Source organism: Pelodiscus sinensis, chromosome 2 (genome assembly GCF_052426305.1).
Source record: "Pelodiscus sinensis isolate ZL-2025 chromosome 2, ASM5242630v1, whole genome shotgun sequence".
NCBI classification, from domain to species: domain Eukaryota; kingdom Metazoa; phylum Chordata; order Testudines; family Trionychidae; genus Pelodiscus; species Pelodiscus sinensis.
The window spans coordinates 262,905,180-262,923,061 of record NC_143053.1 but is presented as its reverse complement, the minus strand read 5'-3'; the positions used below and the strand labels follow the sequence as shown (position 1 = coordinate 262,923,061).

Here is a 17,882-nt window from a genome sequence, read left to right as displayed (position 1 = left end):
ATTGTGATGGACATCATCCAGCACTTTATTAAACGGACCTATAGACACAGATATGCATAACTCTAGGATGCTTGGGACAAAATACCTCATTTAATCTATCAATCTTCATGTCATGATCTGCTGGATCTGTTGATCTTATTTTGGTGTGTGTATCATTCCTACGTGTAATATTAGGTATATGGAGTGGGGAATGGTTTATGGAATGGGTCTCTAACCTTTTTAAACACAGGATCACTTTTTCAATTGAAGTGCAATGTAAGATCTACTTCAAACCCAAATCCCCTTGCCCCGCTTCCTTCCTGCCTCTTCTTTGAGTCCCTGCCCCAGCTCCACCCCTTCTCCAAGGCCTCATCCTACTCCTCCTTCCCCCTTTGAGCCTCACTGACTTGCAGCAGGCTGGGACAGAAGGTTGGGGTGCAGGCTCTGGTCTTGGGTCAAGGTGTTTGGCCTGGGTGGGCTCTGGGCTTAGCCATGGGTGGGGAATTGGGATCCAGGAGAAGATTCAGGGTGCAAGCTCAGAGAAGGAGTTTGTGTGCAGGGGGAAGTTCAGGTTGGGAGAGAGATTCAGGAAGCAGGCTCTGACTAGGCACCATTTCACTGTGACGGACCGGGCCGTGTCTGGGCACAGCTGAGGGCATCCGCTCAGGGCGAATTGCTCAAATCCGGGGCTCCTTACAGCCCCCAGACTGGTGACCTCTCCAAACAGGCCACAAACCAGTCCCACAGAGCGCTTCAGCTGCCTGCCTGAAGCCTCATGAGCAAAACCCCTCTGACACCCCAGCAATATCCGTGCCCCAGATGGCCCCGGGCCTCATACACAGGTGGGGGGTCCTAGCACCCAATCCCACCTACCCCAAACAAGTCCTGTCCGGTTCCAAGAAACCAGCCACAGATCCCTGGTCAATTTACCCTCTGGATCTTACCCACGAATCACTCTGGGCCAATCCTTTAGAATCTATATCTAAAGGTTTATTATCACAAGAAAGAAAAACATGAGAGTAAGGTTGTTAAAGATTATTATGTTACCTGCACCGAATCTCCCAGTCCTCGATGAAGGCTCTAGCAGAGATGTTACAGCTGCTGGTTTAAAAGTTCTTGTTGCACATCCTAGCATCAGGATGGGTTCACAGGTCTTCCGGGCTCTTCGATCCCTGCACTGCTGCCTCTGGGATGAAGTGCTGAGCTGAGAACAAAATGGCATCGACCGCATGGCCTCTTTATACCTCCTTCCTGGCCTCTTCTAGTATGTAGCAGGTCACCTGGACAGAGGCCAATCTCAGGTGACAGCCCCCATTCTTTAGGTGTGTCCTCGGCCCATTGAGAGCCATTGTCCCACAGGGCCTCGGTAATTAGCATGTCCACAGGCCCGGCCCTGCCCAATGCTCAACCACATGCAGGGAAATCTTCAGTGTCCATACAAGTACATGCTAATAATTGCACACACAGACATTATACAAACTCATGAACAGCGTACATAGGATTATCAGATAATAAGCTTCTATTCAATACCTCACATGGCCCCCTCCTATACCATTTTTGGGGCCAACACCCCCAGCTATGGGTGCATCAGTGATCTGGCTGCTCCCCTCAAGATCCAGCAACGTGACAGTGGAGTAGTGAGGTTAAGGCGGCTTATCCCTGCCCTGGCCCTGCACCACTCCTGAACGCAGCTAACATGAACAACAATGGTTCCATGGCACCATATGCTGCCCCTCATCTATAGGCACTGAGCCCACATTTTATATGTCTGTGTATTTATACCTGCCTCAGGAATTTCCACTACGTGCATCTGACGAAGTGGGGCTTTGTCCATGAAAGCTTATGCTCCAACACATCTGTTAGTCTATAAGGTGCCACAGAACTCCTCAAAACAAAGAAAATCATCTGATCATGTCAAAATAGACATTGCCTATCTACACATGGATTCATGCTTCAAGGTCCAGTCCATTTCTATGTTTGTGGCATCGGAATCCTGCCTTTTTCAAGTCATCTTATTCACCCATTTCCTGGCTTTAACTTATGCGCTCGCGCGCGCACACACACACACACACACACAAAAGAAGCAAGCAGGGTTCCTTTCCATTCAAATCTCAACACCTTTTCCCATTGGCTCTCCTAGCTTCCTGCCAACACCTTCTAGCTATCTGCGTTTAACCCTCTAGTCACCAAATGCTGGAATGCCCAGAAAAGGACAGCACTCCTATCCATCCACCTTCGACTCATTTGTCATGCAAGATTGCCGTCCTTGTGGTGGTGACGTCACCCAGACTGGGATCATAGCTTAAAACCTGAACTTTGGAACCACCATACACAGTATTTTTAAGGATAAGGTCCAGTTCCAACCCCACCTGGCTTTTTTTTACCAAAGATGGTTTTGTTCTTCCATGCTAACCAGGATATTTTCCTCTTCTTTTTCTTCTGTAAGCCACAAACCAACAGCAAGGAGAGGAGGCTTCATGATTTGGGCATCTGGCATGCCCTGGCTTTTATCTGGAGTGTACCAGGCCCTTTAAGATATCAACCTAGCTCTTCCTAGCAACTGCAGACAGGATGCAGTGCCTTCCAGTCTCCACATTGAGTTACCTTCCAGTCTCCACATGGAGTTACCTCCTGCATCATGGCATGTTATGATTTGGCACCACTAGTTGTAAAGGCTCACTCAACAAGTATGCAGGCACTGAGTGCATACCTTGCTCCTGTCCTGACTCAGGACATCTGTGGTCTATGACATGGTCTTCTGTATACATGTTCATGATTGACTATGCCCTTAATCTGCAAGCCAGGGAGGACCCTGCTTTGTCAGTGCTGTGCTACAAGCAACGTGTGCCTGAACTCCTATACATAGAATCATAGAATCATAGAATTATAGGACTGGAAGGGACCTCAAGAGGTCATTGAGTCCAGCCCCCCGCCCTCAAGGCAGGACCAAGCTCCGTCTACACCATCCCTGTCAGATGTCTATCTAACCTGTTCTTAAATATCTCCAGAGAGGGAGATTCCACCACCTCCCTTGGCAATTTATTCCAATATTTGACCACCCTGACAGTTAGGAATTTTTTCCTAATGTCCAATCTAAACCTCCCCTGCTGCACTTTAAGCCCATTACTCCTTGTCCTGTCCTCAGAAACCAAGAGGAACAAATTTTCTCCTTCCTCCTTGTGACACCCTTTTAGATATTTGAAAACCGCTATCATGTCCCCCCTTAATCTTCTTTTTTCCAAACTAAACAAGCCCAGTTCATGAAGCCTGGCTTCATAGGTCATGTTCTCTAAACCTTTAATCATTCTTGTCGCTCTTCTCTGTACCCTTTCCAATTTCTCCACATCTTTCTTGAAATGTGGCGCCCAGAACTGGACACAGTACTCCAGCTGAGGCCTAACTAGTGTAGAGTAGAGCGGCAGAATGACTTCATGAGTTTTGCTTACAACACACCTGTTGATACAACCTAGAAGCATATTTGCTTTTTTTGCAACAGCATCACACTGTTGACTCATATTCAACTTGTGGTCCACTATGACCCCTAGATCCCTTTCCGCCATGCTCCTTCCTAGACAGTCGCTTCCCATCTTGTATGTATGGAACTGATTGTTCCTTCCTAAGTGGAGCACTTTGCATTTCTCTTTATTAAACTTCATCCTGTTTACCTCTGACCATTTCTCTAACTTGCTAAGGTCATTTTAAATTATGTCCCTATCCTCCAAAGAAGTTGCAACCCCACCCAGTTTGGTATCATCTGCAAACTTAATAAGCATACTCTCTATCCCAATATCTACGTCATTGATGAAGATATTGAACAGTATGGGTCCCAAAACAGACCCTTGCGGAACTCCACTTGTTATCTCTTTCCAGCAGGATTTAGCACCGTTAACAACAACTCTCTGACTACGGTTATCCAGCCAATTATGCACCCACCTTATCGTGGCCCTACCTGAGGGTATGTCTACACTACCCCCCTAGTTCGAACTAGGGGGGTAATGTATGCATACCGAACTTGCTAATGAAGCCCGGGATTTGAATTTCCCGGGCTTCATTAGCATAAAGCCGGCGCCGCCATTTTTAAAAGCCGGCTAGTGCGAACCCCGTGCCGCGCGGCTACACGCGGCATGGACTAGATAGTTCGGACTAGCAAGCTATTCCGAACTATCTGTACGCCTCGTGGAAATTCAAATCCCGGGCTTCATTAGCAAGTGCGGTATGCATACATTACCCCCCTAGTTCGAACTAGGGGGGTAGTGTAGACATACCCTAAGTTATATTTGCCTAGTTTACCAATAAGAATATCATGAGAGACCGTATCAAATGCCTTACTAAAGTCTAGGTATACGACATCCACCGCTTCTCCCTTATCCAGAAGGCTCGTTATCCTATCAAAGAAAGCTATCAGATTAGTTTGGCATGACTTGTTCTTCACAAACCCATGCTGGCTATTCCCTATCACTTTATTACCTTCCAAGTGTTTGCCTATGATTTCCTTAATTACCTGCATGGATGTTGTTTGGGAGTCACTTAATATGGAATAGACATGGGCAAGAGCTTTCCTTCCCTTCTCCAATGTGGAAAATTACCCCACTCCCACAGCAGTAGTGGAGACAGAGTTTCACTTGCTGTAAGGAATTTCAGCAAGGACTGCCAGTGCCAGCCTCCCTACCTTCACATTCCAAAAGAAACGGAAGAAATGAATTGAATTTAAGAACTTTATAAAATCTTATGAAGAAACAAATAATCTAATTCTCATAACAGAACACAGCTATTTATAACCCACGGATATTGTTCACGGTTACAGTAACCATAAGAAAAACTAAAAGTAAAATGTGAACAGTTCAGTCCACACAAACACAGTAAGAAGAGACTGAGAGCTGCCATAATCTGAGATGTATTTCACCAAAGTCTCAGTTTGTGCCTCTGATCATCAACACTGCCCCATACGCTGAGTCTGAGCCATCTCTCCTCTTGCTCGTAGGGATCCTCAATTGGGCTAACTCTACACTACGAGTTTTGCTGGAAGAGGCAATGCAAATGAAGCGCAGATTAGCATTTTCTCATGCTTCATTTGCATAATCTCTTCCGGTCTGTTTTTGCGCAAGGGGTTTTTGCATGACAACAAGCAGTGTGGATGGGTCTGTTTTGCGCAAAAATCCTTTTTGCAGAAGATCCTTATGCCTCCCCATGCTCCAGTCCCCTGAGCATCGACTTGCAGTGTCCAGTCCCTGCTCCGCTGGACACCCGGGGAATGAGCAGAGCCACATTCCCAACGGGCGAAAACCAGCAGCCCATAGGTGGAACCCAGCTCTGCTTAACACAGCACTGAGATCAGTCTCCGGAGAAAGCATGTCGGCCTGGATTCAACATGGCACACTGACTGACATGAAGGCAGCAGAACACTGGAGACAGTTCCATGATTACGAGGGCACCCCCACCTCCCCTGCCCTCTCATCCACATTCACACCCTGCAGTGATTCCTGCAACCAGTGTGCCACAGGCTTTTCGCAGCAGTTTGGGACATCAGCCAGGGGAGGGCACATTATGGGGCGGTGGATACCTGGGGTTGGCTGGGGGGGCCACATACATGATTATTACAACAGCCTGACTGGCCACCGTGTCCTACCAAGAATTCTTCTGGTGAAAAACAACTTGGAAATCAAATGGCAGAAAACGTCATTAGCCCTGGGCTGAGGCTGCCTGGGGACAAATCACGTCCTTCCAGAGCATCAAGTGCAGCAAATGCCACCAAGCGAAGGGGAATGCCCAGACAGCCTTAACTCTGCCCCCCTTGTGCGATGCCACAGGGCACCCATGATAACACAGACTCACACTCTGTGCTTTAAGGGAGAGCAGCTCCTCCCGCCTGCCTTACGCGATCTCCATCCACCCTACAGAGAGAACAGGGGCTGCTAAACCTCACAATCCCTCCCCTCCTTTCACTGTCACTGCACCCTAATGCTCACACAGAATCCCAGGGCTGGCAGAGACCTCAGGAGTCACCAGGTCCAACTCCTGCCCAAGGCAGGACCAACCCCAACTCAATCAGCGCAGCCAGGGCTTTGTCAAGCAAGGACTTCAAAACCTCAAGGGGTGGAGATTCCACCCCCTCCCTAGGGAACCCAGCCCAGCGCTTCCCCACCCGTCTAGGGAAATAGTTTTTCCTAATATCCAACCTAGACCTCCTGCACTGCAACTTGAGACCAGTGCTCCTCATTCTGTCATCTACCACCACTGAGAACAGCCGCTCTCCAGCCTCTTTGGAACCCCCGTTCAGGGAGTTGCAGGCTGCTCTCAAATCCCCGCTCACTCTTCTCTTCTGCAGACTAAACAAACCCAGATCCCTCATCCTCTTCTCATAGGTCATGTGCTCCAGCCCCCTCAGCATTGTCATTGCCTTCCAAGGTGACCTCTTCCCTCTGATCACCAGCACAAGGGCTAGGGAGAAGAGCGTGCACACAGGTACACAAGCACACACGCATGCACACACACTTCAGAGGGCCACAGCCCCCAGTTCCCCTTCTATCATATGACAGCTCTTCCAAGTTGTATCAACATATTTCTCCCCCTTCAGTACAGCACAGCAATACCTAGCACAGTGCAGGCTGCTAATTCCCAGAGGCTATTCCCAGCTCCAGGGGGCAGAGTTAAGGCTGTGAGGGCATTTACCTGAACTCGCTACCTCCAGCATTCACACAGTTCAATTTTGCTGAACTTGACTTTCTTGCAGGGCACCAGGTATCCCCAGGCATCTTATCACAGAGTTAGTGAAGTGTTGTTGCCATAGAATCATAGAATCATAGAATAATAGGACTGGAAGGGACCTCGAGAGGTCATCGAGTCCAGCCCCCCGCCCTCAAGGCAGGATCAAGCTCCGTCTACACCATCCCTGACAGATGTCTATCTAACCTGTTCTTAAATATCTCCAGAGAGGGAGATTCCACCACCTCCCTTGGCAATTTATTCCAATATTTGACCACCCTGACAGTTAGGAATTTTTTCCTAATGTCCAATCTAAACCTCCCCTGCTGCACTTTAAGCCCATTACTCCTTGTCCTGTCCTCAGAAACCAAGAGGAACAAATTTTCTCCTTCCTCCTTGTGACACCCTTTTAGATATTTGAAAACCGCTATCATGTCCCCCCTTAATCTTCTTTTTTCCAAACTAAACAAGCCCAGTTCATGAAGCCTGGCTTCATAGGTCATGTTCTCTAAACCTTTAATCATTCTTGTCGCTCTTCTCTGTACCCTTTCCAATTTCTCCACATCTTTCTTGAAATGTGGCGCCCAGAACTGGACACAGTACTCCAGCTGAGGCCTAACTAGTGCAGAGTAGAGCGGCAGAATGACTTCACGAGTCTTGCTTACAACACACCTGTTGATACAACCTAGAATCATATTTGCTTTTTTTGCAACAGCATCACACTGTTGGCTCATATTCAACTTGTGGTCCACTATGACCCCTAGATCCCTTTCCGCCATGCTCCTTCCTAGACAGTCGCTTCCCATCTTGTATGTATGGAACTGATTGTTCCTTCCTAAGTGGAGCACTTTGCATTTCTCCTTATTAAACCTCATCCTGTTTACCTCTGACCATTTCTCTAACTTGCTAAGGTCATTTTGAATTATGTCCCTATCCTCCAAAGAAGTTGCAACCCCACCCAGTTTGGTATCATCTGCAAACTTAATAAGCGTAATCTCACTCTCTGGGTAGCTCGTTAGCTAATACAAAGAGCAGCACTGAGGGGCCCACGCTGACACATGTCACACTGCCTGGCTCCTAAGCATATTGGCCTGGATTTAACATGGGACGTATATTGACATGAATGCAGCAGAACACTGAAGACAGTGACATGACTGTGAGGGTACCCACGCTTCCCCGACCTCTCAGCCACATTCACATCCCACAGCGATTCCAGCAACCAGCGTGCCACAGGCTTTCCGCAGGGACCTCGCGGGACACTGTCTGTGAACCAGAATGCAAAGAACAGATCCAGGAGAGCCCTGCAACCCTCATGTGCCTCTGGGCCCTCTGCCAATCAGCGCCAAGAGGACCCCAAGACAGGAAATCTTTTCTTGTTGTTTTGGGGAAGAAATGGTCCCATGAATGTTTGGTTGGAGGGGAGGGGCTGGGGCAGGGGAATAGGGGAGAGTGTTTGGGGGATCAGCCACGGGAGGGGACATTATGGGGAGGTAAATACGTGGGGATTGTCCCACCAACAATTCTCCTTCTGCTGAAAAACATCTTGGAAATCAAATGTCAGAAAACGTCATTAACCCTGGGCTGAGGCTGCCTGGGGACAAATCACGTCCTTCCAGAGCATCAAGGGCAGCAAAACTCACCTCTGTGAAAACAAGGAAACACCAAGCTAAGGGAAATGCCCGGACAACCTTAACTCTGCCCCCCTTGAGCGATGCCCCAGGGCACCCATAACACAGACTCATACTCTGTCTTCGTGCTGTAATGGAAAGCAGCGCCCCACACCTGCCAGACGCAATCTCCACCCACCCTGCACCAACTTATTCCTCCATCGGTCAGCACAGTGATACCTAGCACAGTGCATGCAGGCAGCTAATTCCCAGAGGCTATTCCCAGCTCCAGGGGGCAGAGTTAAGGCTGTGAGGGCATTTACCTGAACTTGCTACCTCCTGGCATTCACACAGTTCAGTGTTGCTGAACTTGGCTTTCTTGTGGGGCACCAGGTATCCGCAGGCATCTTATCGCGGGGTCAGTGAAGTGTTGCCATGTAATCTCGCTCTCTGGGTAGTTCTTTAGCTAATACAAAGTGCAGAACCAACAGGCCCATGCTAACACACGTCACACTGCCTGATTCCTCCGTCATTGACCCATGTCCGCCTCTAAACACTCCCATTCCGTCTCTCCCCAGTGAATTTGTCTCTGGATCCAGCCACAGCACATCCTGAGCTCGTCCTGTCTGCTGACGGAAGAAGCGTGCGCCGGGGAGAAAAGTGCCAGATGGTGCCTCACAATCCACGGAGATTTGATTATTTGCTTTGTGTGCTGGGCTCTGAGGGCTTCCCCTCTGGGAAACATTCCTGGTTGGTGAAGGTGGAGGGAGGGCTCACTGCAGACTGGGCTGTGGGGGTGGCTAGGGAGTCTGTGCAAAGGGATGAAGAGGTTGGCTTCACCCCTGAGGAGGGGTTCTGGGTGGTGCAGAAGTGGGGCAGTGCCATAGATTACCGGGCTCACACCTCCCCTATCACCCGCCTGTCCTTGAGCAGAGAACCCAGCGAGATCTTGGTCTCCCTGGACTATGAAGGGCGGCAGGTGGCATTTAATTATGCTGATGACCTGGCCCCGATCTTCACTTTCCAACAGGCCTGTTTCAATGGGGAGAAAATCTTCCCTTTCCTCTGGGTGTGGGGCTCAGGCTTCCAGCTGACCCTCTGCCCCTGAGCCGGGCCCTGCCAAAGCAGGCTGGATACACCCATGCAAGGTCTGCAGATCCTGCCCAGCCTGCTTTGTCCTCATGCTGCCTGGCTCTGGCCAGGGCCATCCTTAAGATTTCTGGTCCCTACGCAGCGCTATGAAACCAGGGCCCCCCTGCCCAACGGCAGCCAGGGGCGGGGGAGAGGGGAGGATGATTTTTTCGAGCTGCAATGTTATAATCCTCAGCAACACGCTAATGAAATAGTTTTAAAGCAAATGTTAATCTCCAGTCCTGTCGACTCTCACGGCACATTGAGAAACCGGCCGTCTAGGCCCCGGCAGTCTAGATGCCTGTGGAATGGCTCCATTGCCACTTCAACAGTGCTGTCACAGGCTGAGTGCTGCTTCCTACAGCTCTGGCAGGCTGGGCCCCTTTTCAGTGCACTGGACCCTCTCCAAGGAAGCCACAGAACAGGGGTGGGAAGAGGCAGGTGGGGGGACAGTGAGGCCCAGGGGTGCCCCACATTAAATCGCCGCTTCATTTTGCTATGTCTAGTAAACTCATCGACCTGGCTCTGTCGACGGAGCCATGTAGTCTAGACATACCCGTGGTTACTGCACCTGCCCAAGGGGCTGCAGTTAGGTCGACACGGCGCCGGCTACACGGGTTGGGTCGTGCACGTGTCGCGGCCTCACAGGTCAGGCCCACACTTGGCCTGATCCCTCCTCCCTTCTCAGGGAGCCCATCTCTTCCCGGAGCCCGTCCCCCACCTCCTGGGCTGGGACTCTCGGAGCCTTTACCCTGTCTCTTCCATAGGCCTCTGGGGGACTCCCCTCGCTCTGAGCCCCCCCCCCCAGAGGGAACAGCACAGCCCTGGTCCCCGGCCCAGAGCGACTCTCATCCAGCACCCAACAGGAGGGTTTATTGAGCTTTGAATGCAGCAAAGGATCCCTCAGGCCTGTCGACCTGGCTCTCCCAGCCCCCCACGTCTAAGTCTCCCCTGCAGCCAAGGGGGCTCGTCCTACCCCCTCCCTGTCCTGTTCAGAAGGATATCCAGCCAAGCCTTGATAGTCTTCTCCAGCAGCCCCACCCCGGCCTTGTCTTTTCCCCAGGTAGCAGGGTCACCAGGGCCCCCCTTTTCCTTCTCCCTCTCCTCTGCCCTTTGTTCTCCCCTGGCTGGAACCAGTGGGGCAGGGAACCAAGGTCTCCTCTCTGCAGCCCATTGGCCTCCCTCCGGCCACACCCAGCTGTGCCCCCCGAGCTTGATCTGTCAGGCACCAGGCGCTGGGACCCCAGTTCTGTGCTGTTCCCTGTAAGAACAAACTCCCTCTCCTTCTTCTCATTGAACCAGTAACATCTTGGGACACTGAGCGCCCTCTTCTGTATGAGCCCCCCCCCAAACCTCCAAAACTCCCTTTTTTCATCACAGCAGGGGTATCACTTGGGGGAGCAGATTTTTCCCACCCCTGAGCAACTAAGTTATAGGATGTGAGTTCATAGTGTAGGCCTGGCCTAAGATTCTCTGTCCCGGGGCAGGAGCCATCTCTGGGTCATGGCCCAGGCTCCGGGGCCCATGGCAGGAAGGGTCCCTTAGGCAGTGTCTGTGCGAGGGTCTGGCTGGGCTGCACATGGCGCCGATGGCAGGAGGGAAAGCACAGGGACCTGTAGGCAGTGCCAGGCTGCCACTGGCAGTGTGATTCCCACCCCATCCTAGAACAGCTGTGGCTGAAGACGGACACAGAATGAGCTGGAGGAACAAGGGGAAACCAATCATGTCATGTCACTATCCCCATCACAGGATGCTGTGTGAGGCGAGGAGTCACTACGATGCTCAGTTACGCAGACTGAGGGGGTGCTAGCTGGATGCCAGCTGTAGGGTTCCAGGACTATCAGAGAGATGCTCAGCCTTAGCTGTATCAGTAAAGTGAAGCAGAAACGCAAGGCCTGCAGGCTGAGGCCTGTGAGATTTCAGCTTTGCCATGGGGATAGGAAAGTTTGACGTGAACAAGTGACTGCAGAAGGACCCTGTGCCCGTAAGAGCCCAAGATGCCTGGAGAGACGGGCCCACAGGTGATGTTACGGAAAATCGACCACAATGTTCTGTGAGATAATGAGATTGTACCTCACTGTAACATGGATCACAGCACGTCCTGACCGCAGGGTGTGCACTGTGCACAGGTGCCACTGGAAATGAGAGGCACTAGAGAGATCCTGTGGGAAACAGGGCACCCTGTAGTTCTGGGGGATGGAAATACATATGAGGACAAAGAGGGTTGACCCCTTCATGCACATGTGGAGTATGTTAGATGTGGTCAAAATAACAATTGAAAAGCAGGTTCACAGAGTGAGCAGAACTTGGAGCATCCCAGGGAAAATCCCCAGCAGGAACCATCCCTCTCCTGATGTTCAGTGGGGGAGGAATCCATCACTCTAGGAACATCTGTAAGGCTGAGAGTGCGACTACACTGGTCACTTGGGCATGGGAATTGGCAGGGCTTCTATACGCTTGAGTAACTGTAATCACGCTTGTCTCTAATAAAACGTATCATACAGACCAGACGTGGTACTTGTGAATGTCTGTGTCACTGTCCATGGTCTTCATGAGCTGCTAGAGACTCTGCATCGAAAGCCACAAGCAGAGGTGACTGTTGCTTCATGAATCTTAGAAACACAGAATCAAAGGGCTGGAAGAGACCTCAGGAGTCATCGAGTCCAACCCGCTGCCCAAAGCAAGACCAAACCCAACTAAATTGTCCCAACCAGGGCTTTGTCAAGCCATGATTTAAACACCCCTAGGGATGGAGATGCCACTTTCTCCCCAGGGAACCCATCCCAGTGCTTCCCCACTCTCCTAGGGAAAGAGATTTTCCTAATATCCAAACTAGGCCTCCCTGTCTGCAACTTGAGACCATTGCTCCTCATTCTGCCATCTGCCACCATTAAGAAAATGTTTCTCCATCTTTCTTGACACCTCCCTTCAGGAAGTTGAAGGCTGCTAGCAAATGCCCCTCACTCTTCCCTTCTGCAGACTAAACAAGCCAAAATTCATCAGCCTCTCCTCGTAGGTCATGTGCTGCAGTCCCCTCATCATTTTCATTGCCCTCCACTGGATCCTCTCCAATGCAGCCACATTTTTTTTGTAATGGGGGCGGAAGGATTAATAACATTCTTTATAGGAAAAGAATGAGGGGGAAAACGTAATATTAGGTACACAGTGTTAAGGTGGCTCTGAATAATCGGTTTGTCACTTTGATAAGGATACATGAAAACTCTGTGAACATGACAGAAACATTACATCTTGGCTGTGTCTAGACTGGCAGCTGCTTGTGCGGAAAAACTTGCCAGCTGTCTACACTGGCCGCTTGAATTTCTGCAAGAACACTGATGATCTCATGTAAGATTGTCAGTGTTCTTGCGGAAATACTATGCTGCTCCCGTTCAGGCAAAAGTCCTTTTGTGCAAATGATTTGCACAAAAGGGCCAGTGTAGACAGCTCAGATTTGTTTTGCACAAAAAAGCCCCGATCGCAAAAATGGCGATCGGGGCTTTTTTGCGCAAAAGCGCGTCTAGATTGGCAGGGATGCTTTTCCACAAAAAGTGCTTTTGCGGAAAAGCGTCTGTGCCAATCTAGATGCTCTTTTCCGTTAAAAACATTTGCAGAAAATCATGCCAGTCTAGACGTAGCCCTTGTGTACAAATTGATATACCTAATGTGACAGTATAGACATTAAACTAGGAAGGAATGCACATTTCTTTGGACACATGCATTGTATTATCCTAATATCCAAACTACTGCATCAATAATCTGGATCTAGCTCCAGGACAACAATTATAAATAATATGCATTTAATTGATTACATTAAAATGAACACACCCTTCACTTAACAACTTAAAGATCTTGGCGTGTGTATCACTAATTCACAGAGAAGCCCCAGAGGAAACTAACACCCAGCTTCAGAGTTTGTGGACATGTTTCAAAGAGCTTGTAAATAAGGTTTCATCCTACAAAGCAGCTAGCATCACGCACAGTAATTGCTACTTCCGACTCATAAGAGCCAGAACTCTGCCAGATAGCAAAGATCTGGTCTTACTGCAATACAATTTACCATGTATTAATTAGTAACACAAGATTAAAGAAAATTAATATCAGAGTTTAGATTTAGATAATCTTCAACACGCCAAAAGATTCTGTTAAAAGAATTTATTTCCTTCCTTCCTTCCTTCCTGAAGCCATTAACACTAATGTAAATTTTCTTTTAAATATAATCATGCAAATGTCCCAGCACACTAACACCCCATGTCGCCTGCTTTCCCTCCCTGCAACCCGGCCATACAGAGAGTCTCACTCTCCCATCTGGACTGCAGCAAGCGAGTCAGGACACCCCAAACAAATTCCCCTGCTTTTACCTCACTGCACAAATGCCAACACCTCCCACCCCCTCTCTCCCCACCTATCCCTCTGCAATCTGCTCCCCCCAGTCCAGCCAGGGGCTGGGATAAATCCTGCTTCTCAGACTTGCAGGCACTAGCAGCCTAGCTGGGAGTTACAGGACATGGCACAAACTCTCCACTTCAGCCCAGGACACAAAGCACAAACTCTCCACCCCCTCCTCACCCCAATGCCGGCAGCCACCCACCCTCTATCTCCCCTACTTACCCCATTCAGTCAGCTTCCCCCCACCCCACTTCCCAGCCTAGGAGGCTTGAGGGCAGTGCTGGTTTCTGTCTCTACCTCGGCTTCTCTCTCCTCCCCAGGCAAGACAGGACTCCCCAAACTGACCCCTGTGGCTACCCCCAGCAATTCCCCCTCCCTTCCTCCTCATCACCCCAAACTCCCCTACCCTATAACTCTCCCCACTTATTCCTCCCTCCCTACCTGCTCTGGGAGCTCCTCCATTTCCAGCAGGCAGCGGCTGCTGCTCAGGGAGAAGGCACCTCCACCAGCCGCCAGCTGAGTGCCCTGCGGGGGGCCTTGAGCCTCTGGGCAGGGCTCAATAAAGGGACCCGGCTCTGGCAGCTCATTGTGTCCCTGTGGGACAGAGTCTCTGAGCTGCTGACAGTTTTGGATCCAAAGCCCGGCAGAAAGTGTGTGCGCGGGAGAACCGGGGGGCAGGTCACTGGCTGCCAGGGGAGGGAGAGAACTGCCCAGAAGTGGCACCGCACAGACCCTGGAAATAGTGAATGTACCTGGCCAGCGAACAAAGCACCTGAAACCAAACTGCTCAGAGCCATCTCTTGCACACGGACACTGCCTGCCTGTGCACACTTGCCTGCAGAGAGACACATTTCCAGGGGCTGGCTAAGTCACCCAGTTTGTGGATGGGGGGCTGGAAGGGAAAAGGGGGGGGAAGGGGAGAGAGTGACAGAGGCCAAGGATGTGAGCAGGATGGGTGTGAGAGGGAGCAGAGAAAAGAGAACGAAGGGAGGGTCTCTGTGTATGTGGGGTGGGGGGGGGGAGATCCCTCTAATCTTTTCCATCCATGTGCAGAATAACTTTTTTAGGTTCACCAAGGTGTGTGTGCCTTAAGCAGTGGGCACTTTGCTAAATTGCTGGGCAGCAACTGAATCTCTCCTGAGCAGCCACAAAAATGCCCAGTTTATAGGGAACACTGTGTGGTTATGTGGGGTGGTTAGGGGTAGAGGGGAAGCTGGAGGCTGCAGATGCATACAGATGTGCGGGAACAGGAGAGTACAGGCACAAAATGTGGGTGCAGTCATGTACAGAGGTGAATGGGGTGCAAGGGTGGAGGGGGGTGAGGCGCCTGGGGATGGTAGGACAGAGCTTCAAAGGACATAAAGTGCCCCAGGACTGGATGGACCAGGGAGGGATACAGTGAGGGGTTGGGGTAGGATGGGGTGGGGGGTGTTAGCACAGAGAATTTAAAAGGTTAATAAGGTGTGTGGATATTTGATGTCTGAGGGTACATCTACACTAGCTCACTAGTTCGAGCTAGGTAGAGTAATGAGGGCAAGCGGAGTTGCAAATGAGGCCCGGGAATGAGGAGTAATGATAGTTCGAATTAGGATCTTTAATTCAAACTACTTAGTCCGTGCCACATGTAGCCGCGGGCATGGAGTTTGGACTAAGAGGGATTTAAAAATGGCGGCACCCAGGAACATGCAAATGAAGCCCGGCATATTTAAATCCCAGGCTTCATTTGCAACTCCGCTTGCCCTAATTACCCTACCTAGCTTGAACTAACGAGCTAGTGTAGACGTACCCTGACTGATTTCTCTGTGCTGAAGGTCACAGCCCCGTTCCACAGATCCAGGGTCTGTCCCCTGCGCTTTGCCCCAGTGCCCTGTAACCCCCTTCCCCTCCCCAGATAAAGGGGGGGCTGTGCATAAAGTGAACCAGGATAAGGTGTGTGAGAGGATGAGACAAATTCAGGGGATTTGGGGTCGAGAGGTGACAGCCCGGTAAGCCAAACAACAGAGAAAACAGCGACCCAGCGACTCATTCTGGGGGCTTGAAGCCCAGGCCCCGCGGGGCAAACCCCGGCCCTGCCAGGGCAGGCAGGGCAAGGAGACCCCCGTACAAAGATCTGCTCTAGTGCCCGATGGGGCTGCGGCTGGAAGCGGCTCGGGGCCGTCAGCCCGTGGGCCCCACAGAGGCTCTGGGGCGGACGCAGCGCCGGGCGCCACTCCCAGGCTGCTTGGCGGGAAACCTGAGGGGAGCGGAACTCTCAGCAAGGCGGGAAAATCCGGTTGGAACCGGTTCCCAACGGTCACTGAATGTCCCACAGGGGGAGGGCAAAGCCCAAGATGGAGCCCAGGGGTCAAAGGGACCCGACTCCATTTTGTTTTACATCAAATCACTGGTTCAACATTAAGATCATGAACATGTAGTCATAAACATCCACCACAATTACAGATATTCCACATTAACTACTAACATCAGGCACGCCATGATTTTTCTTAAAAGCGGGATACATAATATTACAGGATCTCCTTCTGCTCCTTTGAACAGTCAGGTACAAGTGATGGCAAACAGCGTCAACCAGCACAGAAGCAAATCCCAAGAAGAAATGCTGCCCCAGTGTACGCAGGGCCAGAGGCACAGGGTTCCTCCTGCGGCCGTAGATGGTGACGCAGCCTCACACTTCCCCTTTCTCCTCATACAATTTTTGTTTTCATAATGCCCCAATTTCCTATGACCAATGGGGCTCTGCTGTGTAACAGGTGGAATGGCCAATTGTATTGGTATTTATAGTGTTTAAATCATTAATAGGAACAGCTCTTTAGCCCAGGCTGAAGCATCTTCTCTAGCTTCTGAATCACCGCATCGCGTACGTGCGAATTGGGACTCTGGCTAGATAAATCAAAGATAAATCGGAACTTCCAAAAGAGACTGGGGCGGCCATTTTACAGCTTCCCCGTTAGTCACTGGGGAAAGGTTCAGCCTGCCTTCTCCCCCAATACTGCTGCTAGAAACCTCCCCCCACAGCCGCAGCCCCTGCCTTGCTCTGGCTGGGTGCAGTGTGTGTGTGTCTGTGGGGAGATTCTGAGCACTTGAGCTGTGTCCCAGGGGGACTGAGAGAGGAGTAATTTACCCTCACCATTGTGCCACACAGCCCTGAGAAACACGGCAGCCATACAAAGCGTGACCATTGTGCCACACAGCCCCGAGGGAGAGGGAGTCCATACAAATCACTGAATCATGGAATCCACTTCTTGTCAGTTTCCTTTCTGTGTTTAAGCTCGCCAAGGATTTCACTGCTAAGCCAAACTGGTCACCTGCCATATTTGCTTCTCCTACTGCCCATCAAGATGTTCACTCCTGTGGCTTCAATAAGGCTTCTTAATACTGCCAGCTCTCCTGGACTCCTTTCCCCTTCATGGGTATGTCTACACTAGCTTGTTAATTCAAACTAGGTAGGCAAAGCAGGCGACTGGAGTTGCAATGAAGTCCGGGATTTAAATATCCTGGGCTTTATTTGCATGTTCCCGTTTGGTCGCCATTTTGAAATTCCACTAGCCCGAAGTAACTGCCGTGCGGCTACACGCGGCAGTGAAACGGTAAATCGAACTAAGTCCTTAATTTGAATTAACTGTTACTCCTCATTCCATGTTACTCCTCATTCAGCTGTTACTCCTCTTTTCCCTATTTAAATCCCGGGCTTCATTTGCAACTCCCGTCACCTGCTTTGCCTACTTAGCTTGAATTAACGAGCTAGCGTAGACATACACCTTGTTAGCATCCCAGGGGATCGTGCCCTTCAGTTCTCTGAGGCCGTGTCCAGACTCAGGGGTTCTTTCGAAAAAAGTAGCCTTTTTTCGAAAGAACTTCCCCTGCGTCCAGACTCAAGCCGCGTTCTTTCGAAAGTAAATCGAAAGAACGCGGCTTTTCTTTCGACGGTGGTAAACCTCATTTCACGAGGAAGAACGCCTTTTTCGAGGGAGATCTGTCAAAAGAACGTGAGTGTGGACGGGGGGAGCCCTTTCTTTCGAAATTATTGGCCTCCAGAAAGAAGCCCTGGTGGACAATCTGGGGCATGGGTTGCACGTCTGT

General features: G+C 50.4%; 1 protein-coding gene across 3 annotated transcripts in view; it reads left to right on the top strand.

Moving 5' to 3' along the window:
* Nucleotides 1-17,882, top strand: part of LOC112545555 (stonustoxin subunit alpha-like) — a 298,534-nt gene that overhangs the window by 14,712 nt on the left and 265,940 nt on the right. Inside the window, exon 4 of one of the 3 annotated variants that reach the window (XM_075916916.2) lies at nt 8,867-12,052. The exons of the other annotated variants lie outside the window; for them this stretch is intronic. Coding sequence (XP_075773031.1) covers nt 8,867-9,396 — 530 coding nt within the window. The 3' untranslated portion in view covers nt 9,397-12,052. Of the gene's footprint in view, nt 1-8,866; nt 12,053-17,882 lie in introns of those variants that run through there. 3 annotated transcript variants of the gene reach the window in all.